This window comes from Canis lupus, chromosome X (assembly GCF_011100685.1).
Source record: "Canis lupus familiaris isolate Mischka breed German Shepherd chromosome X, alternate assembly UU_Cfam_GSD_1.0, whole genome shotgun sequence".
Taxonomy (NCBI): Eukaryota; Metazoa; Chordata; class Mammalia; order Carnivora; family Canidae; genus Canis; species Canis lupus.
In genome coordinates this window covers 86,168,714-86,185,709 of record NC_049260.1, presented here as the reverse complement: position 1 = coordinate 86,185,709, position 16,996 = coordinate 86,168,714, and the positions used below count along the sequence as shown (strand labels likewise).

Below are 16,996 nucleotides of genomic sequence, written 5' to 3'. Positions count from 1 at the left end.
GCGCCTCTCTCTCTCTGTGACTATAATAAATAAAAGGGAGTGTTAAAAAAAAAAAACAAAAAACAAAAACCATCATCAGGATTTAGTTTCTCCCTACCCCTAAGTTCTGCTTTCTTTAAATGTCTGTATTGTGGTTGTTGTTGTTTTAGAGAGAGAGAGAGAGAGACAGAGAGAGAAAGAGAGAGAGCAAGGGAGGGGCAGAGGGAGAGGGAGGGAGAGAATCTTAAGCAGGGTCCATGCCTAGTGTGGAGCCAATGCAGGGCTTGATCTCATGACCCTGAGATCATGACCTGAACTGAAATCAGAGTTGTACATTTAACTGACTGAACCACCCAGGTGCCCCCAGGATGTCTGGGTTCGTGAATGGACTCTCCTTTTACTTAAAGATGGCTGTCAGCAGTATTCCAGACTATATCTTTCCATATCCCATTCCAGTAGAAAAAAAATGAGAGCACTTGTACAACATTTCCAAGAAAAGCCATAAAATTCACTCTGACTTGTACGTTTAGGATACAAGTCCACACCTGGAGTAGTCACTATAGTCAGGCAAATGCTGTGTGACCATTGATTTAGGCCTGGGTCTCAGGGCTGGAGGTGGAATTCCAGCCAGGAAGGTGGATTGAAGTGGGAAAGAAATTGAGTCTATATGAAAATTAGGGTCTATTGGAAAGGTAAAATGCTTGCTGGGGAGGTAAACAGCAAATGCCCCCCACAACCACACCTAGACAATCTCTTAGAGTTGTTTGATGCAGAAAGTAGGCATGTTGATAAAAGGGTGCCAATAAAATATATTTATTTAGGCTACCAAAAGCATCCTTTACAAGCCTCTACAAAATCCCACTGTTTTGTTTAAGTTTTTTTTTAAAGATTTTATCTATTTCAGAGATAGAGCAACATAGATATACATAGAGAGAGAGGAAGAGGAAGAAACAGAGAGAGAAAGAAAAGCAGACTCCGTGCTGAGTGCAGAGCCCTACACAGTCCTACAACGCCAAGATCATGACCCAAGCTGAAATTAAATTGGACACCCAACTGACTGAGCCACCCAGGTGCCCCCAAATCCCATGGTTTTATCATGAATATGGGGTTAATTTAGAAATGAGAAACAAAAAATAAGAATAAATAGGACATCTGAAAGGAGAAATATAAACAGTGAGATGCCCCAAAGGCTGGCCTGATTTACTACTTCAAAATGTTGTGGATCAGAGGTCAGGAAACTTTTTTTTTTTAAAGGCAAGATAGTTAGCAGGAAACTTTTTTTAAAAAAGGGAAGCAAGGCCCATATGTTTAATGGGCCATACATATCCTAGCATGAAAACATCCATGGAAAATAGGTAAATAAATGTGTTTGGCTGGGTGCCAATAAAAAACTTTATTTTTAGAAGAGGCAGTAGGCTGGATTTGGCACACAGGCGGTAGATTGTCAAATCCTGTTATAGAGGGATAAGTAATGTACTATGTGGGAATATGAGCTCTATTTTTAGAATGTATCTGGATTTGAGTCTTGCCTCTTACTCACTAGCTCTGTGTCCATGGATAATTTCCTTAATTACCCTACACCTCAATTTCCTCATTTGCATACTAGAAATAATAATAAAAGATATCTAAGAGAGTAATTGTGAAATTTAAAAGAGAAAATGCACATAAATCAGAGTATAATGCCCGGCATGTATGTATGTAAGTAGTCAGTAAATTGTAGCTATTATTATTATTATGATGATGATGATGATGATGATGATGATGAATGTCAGTAGGAAAAAACTATAGGAAAATCTTGTGAGAGGGAAGAAACACAGTAGTGTTGTTTTAAGGATACATATTTATTAAAACATTCCAACTATATTTTTAGAGTAGTGGGATTTGTGTCATCAATTACAACTTAGGAAAGAGAATTGCAGCTTTCAGAGAAGAGTCCACAATTAGTCTTCTCTCAAGATACTGATGAAACCCAAAAATTCCCCAGAATTACTGGATGCCTTTTAAAAACCATCAGTAAGTTTTTAAAAATTATTTTGTTCAAATTTATTTTGTCTCAATATTATATGGTCTCATTCATTTGGGAAATATAAAAAATAGTGAAAGGGAATAAAGGGGAAAGGAGAAAAAATGAGTGGGAAATATCAGAAAGGGAGACAGAACATGAGAGACTCCTAACTCTGGGAGACGAACTAGGGATGGTGGAAGGGAAGGTGGGCAGGGGGTGGGGGTGACTGGGTGATGGGTACTGAGGGGGGGCACTTGATGGGATGAGCACTGGGTGTTATTCTATATGTTGGCAAATTGAACACCAATAAAAAATAAATTTATAAAAAATTATTTTGTCTCCACACCTGGAATTCTGCATGCATTTGTAATGATTGTACTTCACTAAATACAGAGCAGAGCTGGAGAAGATTTGGAAAGGGCATCTGGAGAGATTAATGGTTTATATGGGTGAATGTATGAGGGCCCTCTATCTTCAAATTTATCACACTGACTTTATAAAAGTATGTTGAGCATTAAATGCCGAAATGGATATTCCATTTTTTAGTAATGTGAACTTAAATGAGCATCATTAACAAATTAAATTACTCAGCACAAGGCCTGGCACAAAGTAGGCATCCACCAACTACTAGTTCCCTTTCTTTAGATGCACACAAAGCTAGACTTTATGCCCAAAGGGACAAGTCTTCCATTCACAGGGAAAACTGAAATTCTACATGGTTCTCCACTGAGTTACTATGAAGCAAATGGGGTTGGTGGAATACAGTCACAACTAGGCTTTTCACTGAACTGGACCAATAAGAGAACCAGTGCAATGTTAGATATATACTAGAAATTAGCGTGCAAGAAGCAAGTTCAAGTAAACTCAAGAACCAAAGCCAATACCAGGAAGTAATACAGACAATTTAGTGCATAAATGCTCAAACTTATAGCAGCAAACAATGGCTGGACAGCATGGTCTGTGTACCGAGATCTTTCTACTGACTCTGCTAAATAGTGTAACTCACTTCTGGGACTTCTTTTTTTAAATGTGGGTAGTGAATCTTGCATGAAGATGATATTGAAGATCCATGACACTATATTCCCTTGAAGGATTTTCAATTTTCTTGGCCAAGTGAGACCTGAAGCTTCATAGGGAGGCAATGAAACATACCCACCAATGTAGAAGGCTTTACAAATATGACTTAAGTTCCCAGAGCTCTCTCAAGAGCATGTGGTATTAGATTTGCCAAGAGGCTAGTATACCTATATGCTCTATTTTGTTTCAGGGATGACTATTGTGGTCATAGGCTAGATGATGCTGGATGGAAAAGATCTTCCCAAGTCAAGAAAAGGGTAATATCTGTTTTACCATCCTGGATAGAGGTAAAGGCAGTGACAGCATGGGTCCTGTGTGCTGCCATCTGGACAGATTAGAGGTGGTGAAAGGACAATTATACATTCCTCCCTCTTTAAATGTGCTTGTCAGGGGCTCATAGTCATGTGTTATGTCATTACCCATGACGATATATTCTAATGGTTAGGGTGAACTGTGTAGTATTATAAGAAGCAATTACTTATGGCAGGTATCATGGTTCTGGGTGTGAGCAGAGGTAACTGCAGGAATTAAAAACCATAAACATTTTGGAATTTTATTACAGCTGTAGACAAATGAGAAAGAATAAAAGGAGGATGACTGTTGATGTAAAGCTCCCAGGGAGGCCAATCTTCAGTGAATTCACAATGGTTCACACTGTGGTGATGACTTTCTATAGTGAGAATATTATTTTTTTTTCCAGTGCACTCAGTGGTAGATTAGAATCTGGAGGACTAAAAAAAAAAAAAAGATTCAAAAGCAAATTTATATTTATTTATTTATTTACTTATAATGATAATTAACTGCAAAATAGGCTAGAATACTCCATGTCAGCTGGTTAGTGAGTTCTCTCCCCATAACAAAGTTTATATGGGAACATAATTACAATCAGATTACTTCTACATGGGGTCACAGCAAGGGTGTTAGGTGGCAATCTTAATGGCCATCTCACTTTATGTGGACCTGGTAAATCATATATAATCAACATCCCCTCTTTGAGTTTAGAGATTACCAATGCCCTATGACTCTTTAATTGCCCCCTTTTCTAGATTCTCTGAAGACCATTCTATCACTAAAAATTCCTTCTTCAGACTTATCATAAAATGATTAGATTTTATCTTGCTGGATGGCATCAATCAAGTAGCAGATCTGCCTTCCTTAAACTACAATCTTGGTTGGACTTGGGGACTCCTCAAGCCTTTTGCAGACTACATCTTCAAGTAGGTTACCTCTCATCTGTTCTCAGTAGATTTTAATCAGTTTCACTCTCAGATAAGTTAACTTGGTATAAGTTCTTAGAAAAACATCTGTGTAACTTTATATTAAATAATGAGTTTATTCTATTGAAGTGGATGGTGTTTTTATGATGAAATTTGGAAGAGGTAAACAAAATGGTTGCTAGCTAGTAGACAGTTAAGCATTATCCCAGTATCCTATTTCTATGCTCATTCTGATTGTTGAATTGTATCACATAGAGCACAAGAATTCCTTGACTGGGAACTCATCAACAAGGGGTTTCCTGAAATGGGGGGATTTATAGCCCAAAATGAATTATCTGTTCTGAGAGGCTGTGAAATCTGAAGATTTCTTGGAGAAGAAGGTGATGCTGCTGCAAAGGGAAGGTCCAAACAGGAAATAAGGTAATGCATCTTTGTGAGAGAGCACATAATGATAAATTATGTCCTTAAGATAAGAAAGATTGGTGATGAAGCCAACTGAATGATTCCCATCAGCATTCTGAGACCATACTGGGGTCAGTAAGGAAAGTGAATGGAGGCTACTGGGTTACTATTTTGTTACAGAATTGGGGGTGCTAGATCAGGATACCTCCAAGTAATCCCAGAGACACTTAAAGTTTAAATAGATCTGCTTGTTAGAGGCTTTCATACAATCCCAGTACCACAGTGAGAATTTCTTGGCACAACTGGAATATGTGCATCCAGGTTTCCTTGTTATGAGAACATGTGGAGTAAAGTGGAAAGTATAGCAAGCTATTGATAAAGGAGACCCCTTGTAAATGCAAATAAGGGTTGGCACAGCGGTTAGTGAGGCACTGATGGGAAAAATGATCTATTTGTTAGTGCTACTGGATGAAAGAGGTAAGGGCCTAAGTGGGTTTAAATATTGTCAAAGTTAGCATAATTCCCCAGAAACAAGGCCAAAGTACAATGACACTTCATGTTCTGAGAGGTCTTGATGGCTGCTAGGGAATAAGGAATTACTGATCTTTCTTTTAATCTAAAATCAATTATGGGGACATACATCCACACCAAGAAGCAAGGAACAGAGGACTGACTATTACTAGCAAACATCAATTGTCACTAGTTATCCTTAACATTATAGAGAGTTTTGTGTCTCAAGCATGGCACTACTTTCATTCAGAAGCATTAAGAATCCATACATAGAGCTGATATGTGCCAAGAGCACAACACAAGCAATCAAACCCCTCAATCAAATTAAGATTTATGTAACAATGGTGTTGATGTCCATGTCCCAGGACTTGTCAGAAGGGATTGTTCAGACAGTTGTCTGCCATTATTTACTTTTCACAATTCTCAACTAGATAAGGGTCTCCAGAGGTGGTCCATAAGGATATACAACTTAACATCAATGGCAATGATCCCAAATAGTGACCACACTGAAGCCTCTAGAGTCAGAAACTACTATAGGGTCTTCAGTAGAGATTTATTTAACCAGATTCCCTTACCTGCCAGGTAAGGCAACAAGGACAGGCTGTAGACATAATTATGATGAGACTCCTTCCCCAACTTTCATTCATATTTATCGGAGGTCATTATCCTAGACCTGGCCATTTTGACTTGGCCATTAGCCATGCTATAGCATAAAGTAGGTTGTTGAGGAATTGGGGAGTAAGATGGAATTAGTAGGGCTTGGCTAAAAATATGTACATGCCTGAAAGGCTAGTTCTCAAGGAAGTGGACCGACAGGTCCAATCAGAGTCTCCAAATGGCCATGCTATCTGGTTTGTCAATAGCTAAGAGATCCAGGTTTTTTGAGCAAGCAGAAGTCTTTTAAATGGCAACAAAATACATAACTGTATGGAATGGTAGTAGAGTTGTATTTCCATGAAGGTTGGTTTGTGTTGAAGCTGGACTCCAGTCAATAGGTGGAGCAGGTTCCAGCCTCCAGTAGAAAAATGTTGGTAGGATATGGAATGCAATTAAGAATTCAACCAAGGATTCCTAAATGAACAGGGAACTAGAATGCAGACCAATGAGGGTGAGGGTGAAAGTCTTGGGCCTAATCTTAGGCACAGAAGACTTAGGCCAACAAACTCAACCCAGATCTCACCCATTGGAGGGAATGGGGTTGCCAGGGCACGTCCAAGGTTGTTTTCATTGGCTCAGACTGGCCAGAGTTTTGCCTACAGACTTTCAATCCTCTTGGGAATTTGGTACCACCTGCAGAAGTGCCAGTGAATTGTTTTCTTATTGTTGAGTTGGGTTTGGTTTGGTGATGGGTGAGCAAATGAACAAGACCTAGTTATTTAAATTCCCAGAAGTACATGAGTTCATGACTGTCTATTAAGTTGTATCATAGTTCCCCACCTGTATTTTAAATGCTAGCGCAGAATATAAATCTTTAAGGCTGGAAGTAAGAGGGATATAACTTTGCAAAATGACCTGCTCTCTTACTGGTGAGTTGAGTTATTTATCCTTGCTGGGGCTCGAGAACGTTTGGCGAGGCAATCTCTTGTAAAGTGACCAGCCTGGCTGCAGTAGAGGCACAACTGAGCTTCTTGCTGGCGGGCTCGTTTGGCTGAGGTGAGAGGTGGCTGGCTTCCACGCAACTGTATAGGTTCTTCCTTGGGTGGCAGATTTGTGGGGCTGGAAAAGGCTTGGTGGTGGATCAGGGAAGCCAACATTGGGAACTGGGTCTCTGACTGAAGAAGCTCTGGCCTGTCATTACGTTTCTTGTCCAACTGAATACACTGAGTGATCAGGTCTGGAAGGTTGTTCATCATATCTGTGCCACTCACTTCATTGTGGATGGAATCAGCTAGTCCTTCTTGTAAGTGATCACTCTGATTGGCTTCATTACAGATCAAATTTTGAGCAAGGAGCTGGAAAGTAGAAGCATCCTGCTGAGAAGAGGAGTTATCCTCTTTGTTCAGAGGGTCTATTTCCTGTTTTATAGGCTCACCAAATGATTGCTGGAATTCAAGAACAAACTTCTCATACTGTTTTAGCAGAGTGTTCTGGTCAGACCCGGATATGACTCCACAACCTTCCATCTGCTGAGAAAGGTAGTCAAAAAATAACTTGATTTGGACATCATCTGCAGGATTGGGGAACTTGAGAGTTGTCAACCTTGCAGGAAATCCTGAGATACTGGCAGGGTCACTGTGGAACTGAGAAAGATGTTCAAGTAAACATGTTACAGACATCACTGGGGTGGTCAGGGTTGGCATGACTTGGCCCCTTAGATCAAGGTTTTCTTCAGTCAGATGCTGTATTTGTGGTGGCAGAATCAGATTCTCTACTTGAAGGGAGGAATGCTCTACTTGCAAGGTAGATGGTGATTCTGTGTACTTCTCCATTGGGTCTTCTGGAATCAAGTGAGACTAGGTAGAATAAAGTGCCAGTACTAGAAACCAATGTGTGGACAGTAGGGTTTCCTCTATCATCAGAGAGATAGTGTCATGAGTAAGTAGCCAAAACTGCTACCTACAAAACAGTTGCAAAGGGATGCTGAGAGCTGAATTCGAGAGATGCAAAATTGTTGTCCACTATTCACTGTTACCTCTTCTCATGGAGAATGCCAATGTTCTGCACATTCAGAAGTGATAAATTACCTTAGGACACATAGAGGATTTGGAATTAAGAAGGCAAATACAAAAGTCACAATAGATTTTTCTCTCCACTCCCTTTCCTTGTAATATAGGGGAAATTTGCCCTCAAACTAAGACTTTGATTCTAAAGTACCTCTTTTTTTATCAGAAAATCAAAGAAATTTATAACCCAAAGTGATCTTAGAGATTATCCAGGCCAAATTCATAATTTCATGAATGAGAAAACAGAGACCCAGGAAGGTAAAGATGTTTGCCCAAGGTCACACAACTACTTAATATCAGAGCTGGCACACTCATCAGTACTGCTGTTGAAAACAGCACTTCTTTCAGGACCACAGATGTGCTCATTTGTACATGTTACTTGAGCATGATGATGGTTCATGCCCCCTTACTACTTAAAATATAATCCGGGAGCCAGCACCATCAGCATTACCAGGGAGACTGTCAGAAATGCAGACTCTCAGGTCCCACCCCAGACTTCCTGAATTAGTATTCCACTTAAACAGATTTGCCAGGTGATTCAAATATGCACTGAAATTTGAGAAAAGCTGCTCTGGAGAGCATGTTGACCTACTTGAAATAATGACTGGTTGGACTTGAACCTCAATGCTCCAATCCCAGCATGCATTGCTATAGTGATCTGATGGCTGTAGGGGTAGTTAATCCATATTTTTCTAGATTCCTAGTCCTTATCTAAAGTCACATTTGGTTGTCATGAAGAAGCTTAAGATGCCATAGGCAAGATGTAGAGGTGAAGTTGGGAATTTAGTAAACAAGAACAGAATATTCTTCAAAGTATAAAGATCAGAATGTTTAGTAGTCATCCCTGCACTGATAATAAGAATAAAGCAACCCGTTAGAGTTAAAAACAAACCTAAAATATACGGCATATAAGTTGAACTATTTTGTAGTGTAATTCCCCTAATTGCCCTTTCCTTGTGTAGCATACCATTTAATTGTATTTACATTGGCCACTAGTGGGCAAAAATGTGCATCATTGAATGTAATATTTTTTTTCTCTAGGTTTTAGTTGATGGGTCTTCCTCTCTGGACCTGTGGAATAGATTACTGGAAGACTGAAATTGTATAAGATTGGAGGCCAGAAACTTGGCATTAATTAGTTGCATGACATTAAAGAACTAATTTGGGTCTCAATTTCCTCTTTCATCTAATGAGGATGACTATCTTGTCTACTTCAGAGGGTTGTGGTATCAGTGAGATAGTAGATGGTTCTCTGAGTGACAGAGAGAGAGAAATACTCCCAAGATTGTACCAATGCAGCTAACAATACCATTGGTGAGGCTCTTTGTCATATATGGCCAAGATAGGGAGATACTGTCATATTCTTTCTTCCTTCCTTTCCATAGCTCACCATTCTGGTTAGTCTACCTTTCCATTTTCCAGGGCCCCATCAGTGAGTCTATTCCTGCCAGTCCAGTTAGGTGTCATTGAAATGTAAGATGTTAATTAATTAATGAAGGTTAGTAATTGGCCTTTCTCAAGTCATTCACTATTTCCTCAAAATTTAATGTGCATAAGAAACAACTTGGTCCCAATCCCCAACAATTTTGATTCAATAGGTGGGGTGGATGCCAGGAATCTGTACATTTAACAAGCTGCCCCAAAGATTTCTGACGGTTCTAGTCCTTGTGAAAAAGCCACCCAGATGAACCTCAAGGAATAGTCATATTATAGCATCACAGAGAAGTAAGAATGGGGAGGGTACATATTTGTAAGCAGGAGGCCTTCAAATGACATAGAATAATAGGTTGCAGCCCATTCTACTTCTGCATAAAGTCCACAAAGAGCCCACACTGTTCTTCACAACTGTACTTCTCTCACAGACAGTGGAGTGCAAGAGTTTAGCATGTAAATTCTAGAGTCAGACTGACATGGGTCCAAATCTTGGCTTGGCCAAAAGTTGTGGGACTTTGGAAAGTTGCTTAATCTCTCCAAGAATCAGCTTCCAAACTTAAAAATGGATGTGATTTTAATACCTTCCTCATAGTGTTGTGAGGACTAAATGAAATGAAAAGAGATTAGGCAGCTTCATGCAGATGACAGGTGCTTCATAAATTTAGCTATCATTTTGCTAGGTCCATGGCCTGTTATCTGACTATGTTTTAGAATTTAATTTTTAAAAATTTTTGAAAGGTAACACAGAGTATGTACTGTTTATTATATAACACTCCCAGTGGTATCTGGAAAAATATCCCCAAATTAAGCCATTAACATTTCTGCAGGAAAAATGTCTGATATTCATATTAAAAGAGACTAAGACTAAGTTAATATCAGTTTAGGTCATATTTGGTACTAAATTAATGAAAAATAGCTTCCATTTTACAGAGCTTTTAGATTTTAAAAATGAAAATAAAGGGTATGGACCTTTCTACCAAAATCCTCTTTGGGTTGGAAAAGTGCGATTTTAACTTTTCCTTCTTTGTTCCTGCCTTCTGCCCTTTCCCCTCCACCCTTAGCAATTCCAGAACATCTGTAGTAATCTCCTGTTTCTTAATAGAATTATGTATTCAAGGTGGCAGAGCATATAATTTTTCTAATTATGTAGCATTGGTGAAAAACTTGCCAAAATTATAAGCATTTGCCCAGATGCTAATCATACAATGGCACTGTTGTCGAAGGCAATTGTTTAATCTCTCAAAGAAAATCTATCTTGTCTTATCATTTTGGAAATAGCTCTCCTTTTAGAGGTCAATGGCCTTCTATCAGATTGTTCCAGTAGATCCTGGGGTCAAGCATGCCAGTCCGGAGGAGCGCCAGACCTCAATCTTGGGGAGATAAAGCAGAGACTGAGCTGAAACCTCAAACGCACAGGTTTGGGGAATCAGACTAGTGAGCTTGAGCCAGGCCTGACAAAAACTGCATACATTTAAGTTCCTAGTTGACTGCCATGTGTTTCAACTTCAAAAACAGCAAGACAAAAATAGGTTTAGTAAACACTAAAAAGGCCATTTGGGCATTTGTGTTCAGTTTGACTCCAGGTCATGGTTGACTGTTTCCCTGCATGAAACTACTCCATGCTGGAGTCCTCTGAAACTCCATTTGGTGAAGAGCCTGAAGTACCTTGCTGCTTATAAGAGAGATGTTTGTCCTTTCACTACTTAATTTTCAAGGTGTTCTACACAATCCTTTGGAGAAGCTTTCAACTATTGCCTTCCAACTACCCAGAGCACTTGCATTTTTACTCCTGAACTCCAGACGATCTAAAGGTAGCTTTGGCCATGAGAACTAAACTGAGACATAAACAGCACTCAAGAAGTAGCATAAGTGTATACTGTTTAAATTTGTCTAGAGATTTGGGTATGACCCTAGCTAGCTCTACCATCATTTAGACAGACAACCTTGGGAAAGTCACTTCCTCTCTCTAGGTCAGTTTCTGTAGCTGTACAATGAAGAGATTGGGTTTCTCAAATTTTATCACATATAAAACATTCTGATTCAAGAGAGCTAGAAGGAGACCCAGAAATCTATATTTTTTATAGGCACTCCAAGTGACTGTGGCAAGAGATCTTCAGATTTTACCTTGGGAATATTGGGTGACTGTCCAGACAGAGCTCTGACATTTGTCAGAGATTCTCAAGTTTCAGGGTACATAAGAATCTCTTGGGATTTTAACATGCAGATTCTTGGGCTTTAACCCTAGACAGTATAATTCAGTGGGTCAGGGATGAGACCAGATAACCTGCATTTTAATCAAGCCCTGCAGATGATGTTGATGCACAAGTTTCTCTGATAATGCTTGAGAAACTCTTGGTTGAATATGCTCAAAAGATACTTTCTGCTTCAGCACTATCTACAATTTTTGAAAGTAGAAACTATTTGGTTCCAAAAGTGGCACCTGAAGTGTGTGATATGTGGGTTGCTTCCTTCCAAGGCTCTTCCTGAGGCTATATGGTCATATCTAAACAGTGGGCTAGTGCAGGCCTGCCTCAGAAATATGAAAAGTAGCTAGCTTGGGGACAAGAGAGAGGGTCACAAATAAGCTGACCCTGCTCTCAGGTTCTATGTTTCCTGTTGGGAGATTTGCACTGTTCTGCTCTGCCTATGAGTGAGGCAGAAAAGCCATCCAAATATCTTCATATTCGAGATAGAACAGCAGCCCAGCTGGGATCAACCTGGCCACTGTTATGTCTCAGACTTCATACCTTCCTTTAACCTTCAACCTTTCTTCTGGCTCAGCTGGCCCCATGGACAAGCTGCTTATGAAGTTAAACATGTCATGAATACTCTCTACAAGTATTCCCTGGCAGTTTTCCAGTTGTCCTTTCTACTGTGCATAACTCCATTAAGGAGCCACACTTGCTATACCAGCCTTCCTCCTCTTTGCACCTATTTAACATTCCTCCTAAAGTCATATTTCCCTGTCTCCTCCTTTTCCTGCCTTCTCCCTTTTGCTTACTGTCTCTGCTGGCAGCCATGTCACATGGCTGAATGATCCTGCTCAGTCACCAGCTAGAACCTTGGCTGGTAACATCATCCCAGCAATAATGACCCATTTGCATCATTATTTTCTCTCAATCCAGCAGAGAACACCTACAAGGAATGGGTGAGTTTTTATACAAAGGCAAAAATAAGGAGGCCGGGCCGAGGGCAAGATTATCCACTGGACAGGCATCCTAAGACAGTAACAGAGCATTGTGAATAAAATATTATCAACATATAAAAGAGCATTACACAGAGTCCAAGAAAAAAACTCCAAAACAGACTCCATTTTGCCTCTTTACTATATTTGCCTACTTGGTTCTGCCCCTGAGGGGTACCAACATTATATGGGTCTATATTTCACCAAATCATGATTTCAGTGGAAGTAGCTGTGTCCTGGAAGTTTGCAAACTCCTGAAGATCAAGTGTGCTCGTACTTACAACTCACAGAAGATGTTACAACACATGGCAGACAAGCTCTGTAGCAGGATTGAGTCTAAGTCTCATTTCAATCCTACAAGTGTTGAGGACATGGTGGGCCTCTGACACACTGGAAATGAAGAGGTTTGTATCTGTATTTGCTAAGAATGGAAGAGACAAGTTGCTTTTATCCTCAAAGACACTGTATGGGTCTTTGAGGTAATAACACTTATGATTTCTTGAGTGCCTAATTTATGCCACTTTATATACCCTGGTACTAGCTGTCTGGAGCCTTATTTAAAAGTATTCTGGACTTGTGGCTGGCCTCACTAGTAGAATGAAGTGAAGAACTGTCAGTGTCTGCCACAGACTGTGGAAGAACAAATGCAATGTGTTCAACATCCATTTGCCACATCTCTACCAGAACACATAATCTTCATAGCAGTCTTATGAAGTAGGTATAATGATTTGCATCTTCCACAATAAGGAAATCAAGCCCCTACCTCCACTTCCAGACATGCAATCATGCCCACCTCTGCTTCTAATCTCTCTCCCCTCATCTGACTGCCTCTTTCTTTCTTCTCCCTATGCCCAGCTCACATTCAGTCTCCTTGATGCAGCCTCCTCTGACTACTCAGCCCTTATTAATATCTCATTCCCTGAGCTATGGAAGGACATGTGATTGTATGAGCTCTCCAGGAGGAAGCCTCTTTCCTTTGAATCCCCATAATATTTTGCACAGGGCTGGTCCCATAAGCTTTATACAAATCTGTGTTGATAGATAAAAGAATCTCAACTGGTAGTCTGATGTTAAAGTTATGAGAAGAAAAAGAAGACTTGGAATCTAGTCATGAAAATCTTGTCAAAACAGGAGGAAGCTGAGTAAGCAACTGGGGGCATAGAGTCTCAGTAGACGTGGCTTGGACTTGAGAAGGACCTGCAGGCATTGGTATTACCAGTTCTTAGCTTTTCATTCTCCTGTTTTCCCTTCTTCCTTAAGCTTCATATATTCAGTGATTTTATTTTCAATCAAAAACAAATTATGGCGTCTGATAAAGACTTCTGTATTACTTCTAGGTTCAGGAAAGCAGTCTGAGGTGAAATAGGTGATGGAGATTAAGTAGCACACTTGTTGTGATGAGTACTGGGTGATGTATATAGAACTGTTGAACTGCTATATGGTACAGCTGGAACTAATATAACATTTTATGTTAGCTATACTGTAACTAAATCTAAAAAATGGACAAGTGTTCAGCGTGGTTTGGATTAGTAAATTTCACAGCTGTCACATAATTCAGGAATGAAGTTGCCATTGGAGTTCTGAAACTGAAATTCATATATATATATATATATATATATATATATATATATATATATATATGACTTAAAAGTTAAGAAAAAAGAAAGCAGGCTGAGGGGATGTTATACAAAAGTGAATTTGCAATTCGCCACGTTTTACAAGAACAATGTGATAAAATATTTTTAATTGAGACCATCTCAGTAAAGCTGGGTTGAGCTATTACCATACCCACCTAAGCACCATCTAATCAATATGTGAAGATATTACAAGAGCAACAAAAAAGGACGATTAGTTTCCCATCCCCATTGAGCTTCACTATGTGTATAAAGATTCAAATATCTTAAAAACCACTTTAATATTCATTACTTCATTCAACGTTGACCACAGTTTTGCCATTTTCCAGGCCATAAAACCAAAGCACTGAGATATTAAGTCAAATCAAGGGGCAAAGAAGAAGGGTAATACATGTATAACTTTCTCTGAGGGACTCTCATGTAGAATACTTGTTCTCAGGGGCAAGGAAAGAACTAACTGAAGATGAATTTGGGAGGGTAGGGGTGGAGATAAGATGAGCATTTTCATAAAGTAAGTTATGAGTTCCACATCATTGGAAGAATGTAAGCAGAGTTAGGAATACACTGGGCAAGGAGTTAGAGTGGGGATTCCAAGAATCAGATAAGAAGAAGGCATCATAAGGATGATCTAGTCCTTTCAAAGCTATAAATTCTATAACTTCTATAACTTGCTTGAGGACACAGCTGAAATATGGGTGATGACACTGACTGAGAGTTATATACAATCTAGAATCTGATCCTCAGATTCACAGCCAAACTGTTTGTCAGTTTGAGGGCTTAGCGTGGCTTCTCTGTCCATCCCCAATGCCCCCATCATTTCAAACAGTATATGCTGTTTTGAACAAACTATTAGGGTAAGAATGGAAAAAATTCTGATCTCCAGATCTCAAATAGTCATAAAATTAGCCCTTTAAATTTAAAGGTCTTCTCCCACATTCATGCTCCCTGCTGTCTCTTTCATCTTTAATTCATTAAGTGCAATTCACTTAGTGCTGAATACCACTTACAACTGATGAGCTGACAGAGTTTAGCCCACTTAGATTTAAACTTTTTTTGCATTTTCAAGTCCCTGTGGTATGTATGCAACCTGTGGCCCTGTTCAAGATGGAGAAAACTTAATATAAGCAACTTAGTATATATCATGTTTTTCAATTACAAGAAGCCTTCTAATAGTCACAGGTTAGAGAAAAGTTTCAACTTTACAGATGAAGAATTTGATGCTCAAGAAATGGAAAATGATTTTGGTCATATTTATGACTCTCTTTGTTAAGTTTCAATTCCATACCCTTTCTAGTCAGACTTTCTCTCCCCTCCCAGCCTTGACTATGAGTAAATGAGCAATATAGGGATTGTAGAGTATAGTGCAGAAGCAACCTTTTAATATCATTCAATAATTGGTAACATCCCACACATATGCAGAACATTTTATGTGATCTAGGTGTTCTCCTCCTGTCTCATCATCATCTTGATAAACTATGAAATAGGCAAGGGTGTATTCAACATTCTCTCCAACAGGTCAAGAAAGACACACAATTGTTTAGTATTAGACCTTGGACTAGAATCCTCAACTCTTTCTCATAACAGTATATCCTGGAAATAGTCCAAAGCAGTAGAAAAATCATGCACTCTGGAGTTAGACACAATTTACATTAAAATCCCAATCTGAATTCAAAGCCAAAGCTGTGAGACCTTGGGCATGTTATCACTTTGAGCCCCAGTTTTCACTTTTATAAAATCTATATTGCAAAGTAGCTATGATGAGTTGAGACACTATGTGTAAAGTTCCTTGCATCCAGCAGACATCAGAGGTAGAAGCCACTGAGTTCATATTTTCTGCAAACACTGGAAGGTTGAGTATCAAATATCATTCTTACCAGCTCCAGTATCATGGGATTCTGGAGAAGGTGATTCTACCCAAGTCTCTTGGTGTGGAACAAGTGTCTTAAGCTTAAGCTAACTCCCTTAGCATATAACCTGCATTAGTGTTTTTCCTTTGCAATGCTCATATCACTTATAATTAATTATTATATGCCAGTTTTCCCTACTAGACTGAGTTAAACAGGAGAGGAATCAACCAATTTCATTTCTGTGTCCCCAAGTCCTAGCATATTTCCTTAAACATAGAAGTGCTCAGTAATTCTTTGCCAGAATTATAGTATCTGTCCATGACAGCCATAGTTAAAACTAGATATTAGCCAAGGTGGTCTTACTGTTCCCCACTCCCTATATGTCTCTTCTATTACTTTTCTCTGCTGTGAGCAAAATACCCATCCCTGCTCCAATGTATCTCAGTATATTTTAATATTATAGATGCCTGAGTTAACCAGGTAGAAATATAGACAAAGACTTATGTCAGTGGGACTAATGCTCAGGAAGGCAATACGTCAGTCCTACACTTCAATGACCTTAGAGCAGTGAAAAACCTCAGAGACCCTTGAGAATGTACTTTGCCTAGAGGAATGGGTTGTTTAGTTTCTTAGAAGAGTTTCAGATTAGCTCAGGCCCTAGGTCAAGACAATTATTTAGCAAATTTGGAAATAAAACAAATACAAAATCATCCAGACAAGAGTTGTTTAAAGATAAGATATTTTCAATTACTCTCAAGTGAAGATAGGAGAATTACTTACCTCTTACATGTTGTGTCCCAAGCAGTATCAGGTCACAGTGGGATAGTTTCTGGAAGATTTGAAAAGACAAAGTGAGAAGAGGTGGGATTCTTTAGCATCCCAAGCAGCAGCAGTAACCCTAATTCTGTGCTCTTCCTGCTAGAGTGCTCTGTTTTCACCGGCTGACATTCTCCACCCCTTTGGCACTGGGACAGACACAGAGTGGTAGAGCTCTGGGCTCTGAGAATTGAGAGTTGTGTGACTTAAGGCAAATTAATCTCTTTG

At 39.3% G+C, this 16,996-nt stretch overlaps 1 protein-coding gene across 1 annotated transcript; it reads right to left on the bottom strand.

Moving 5' to 3' along the window:
- Nucleotides 1-3,878: 3,878 nt before the first annotated feature.
- On the bottom strand, nt 3,879-16,783 carry RTL4 (retrotransposon Gag like 4). Its single transcript, XM_038586590.1, has 2 exons — nt 16,733-16,783; nt 3,879-7,874 (listed from the first exon to the last, which is right to left on the bottom strand). Exon 2 carries the CDS (start codon nt 7,617-7,619, stop codon nt 6,711-6,713), a length of 909 nt encoding a protein of 302 aa, XP_038442518.1. The 5' UTR covers nt 7,620-7,874; nt 16,733-16,783; the 3' UTR covers nt 3,879-6,710.
- Between the last annotated feature and the right edge of the window lie 213 nt (nt 16,784-16,996).

What these genes read in the sequence shown, in the direction of transcription:
- RTL4 (XM_038586590.1), bottom strand. Translation starts at nt 7,619, where the DNA reads ATGGAGAAGTACACAGAATCACCATCTACCTTGCAAGTAGAGCATTCC.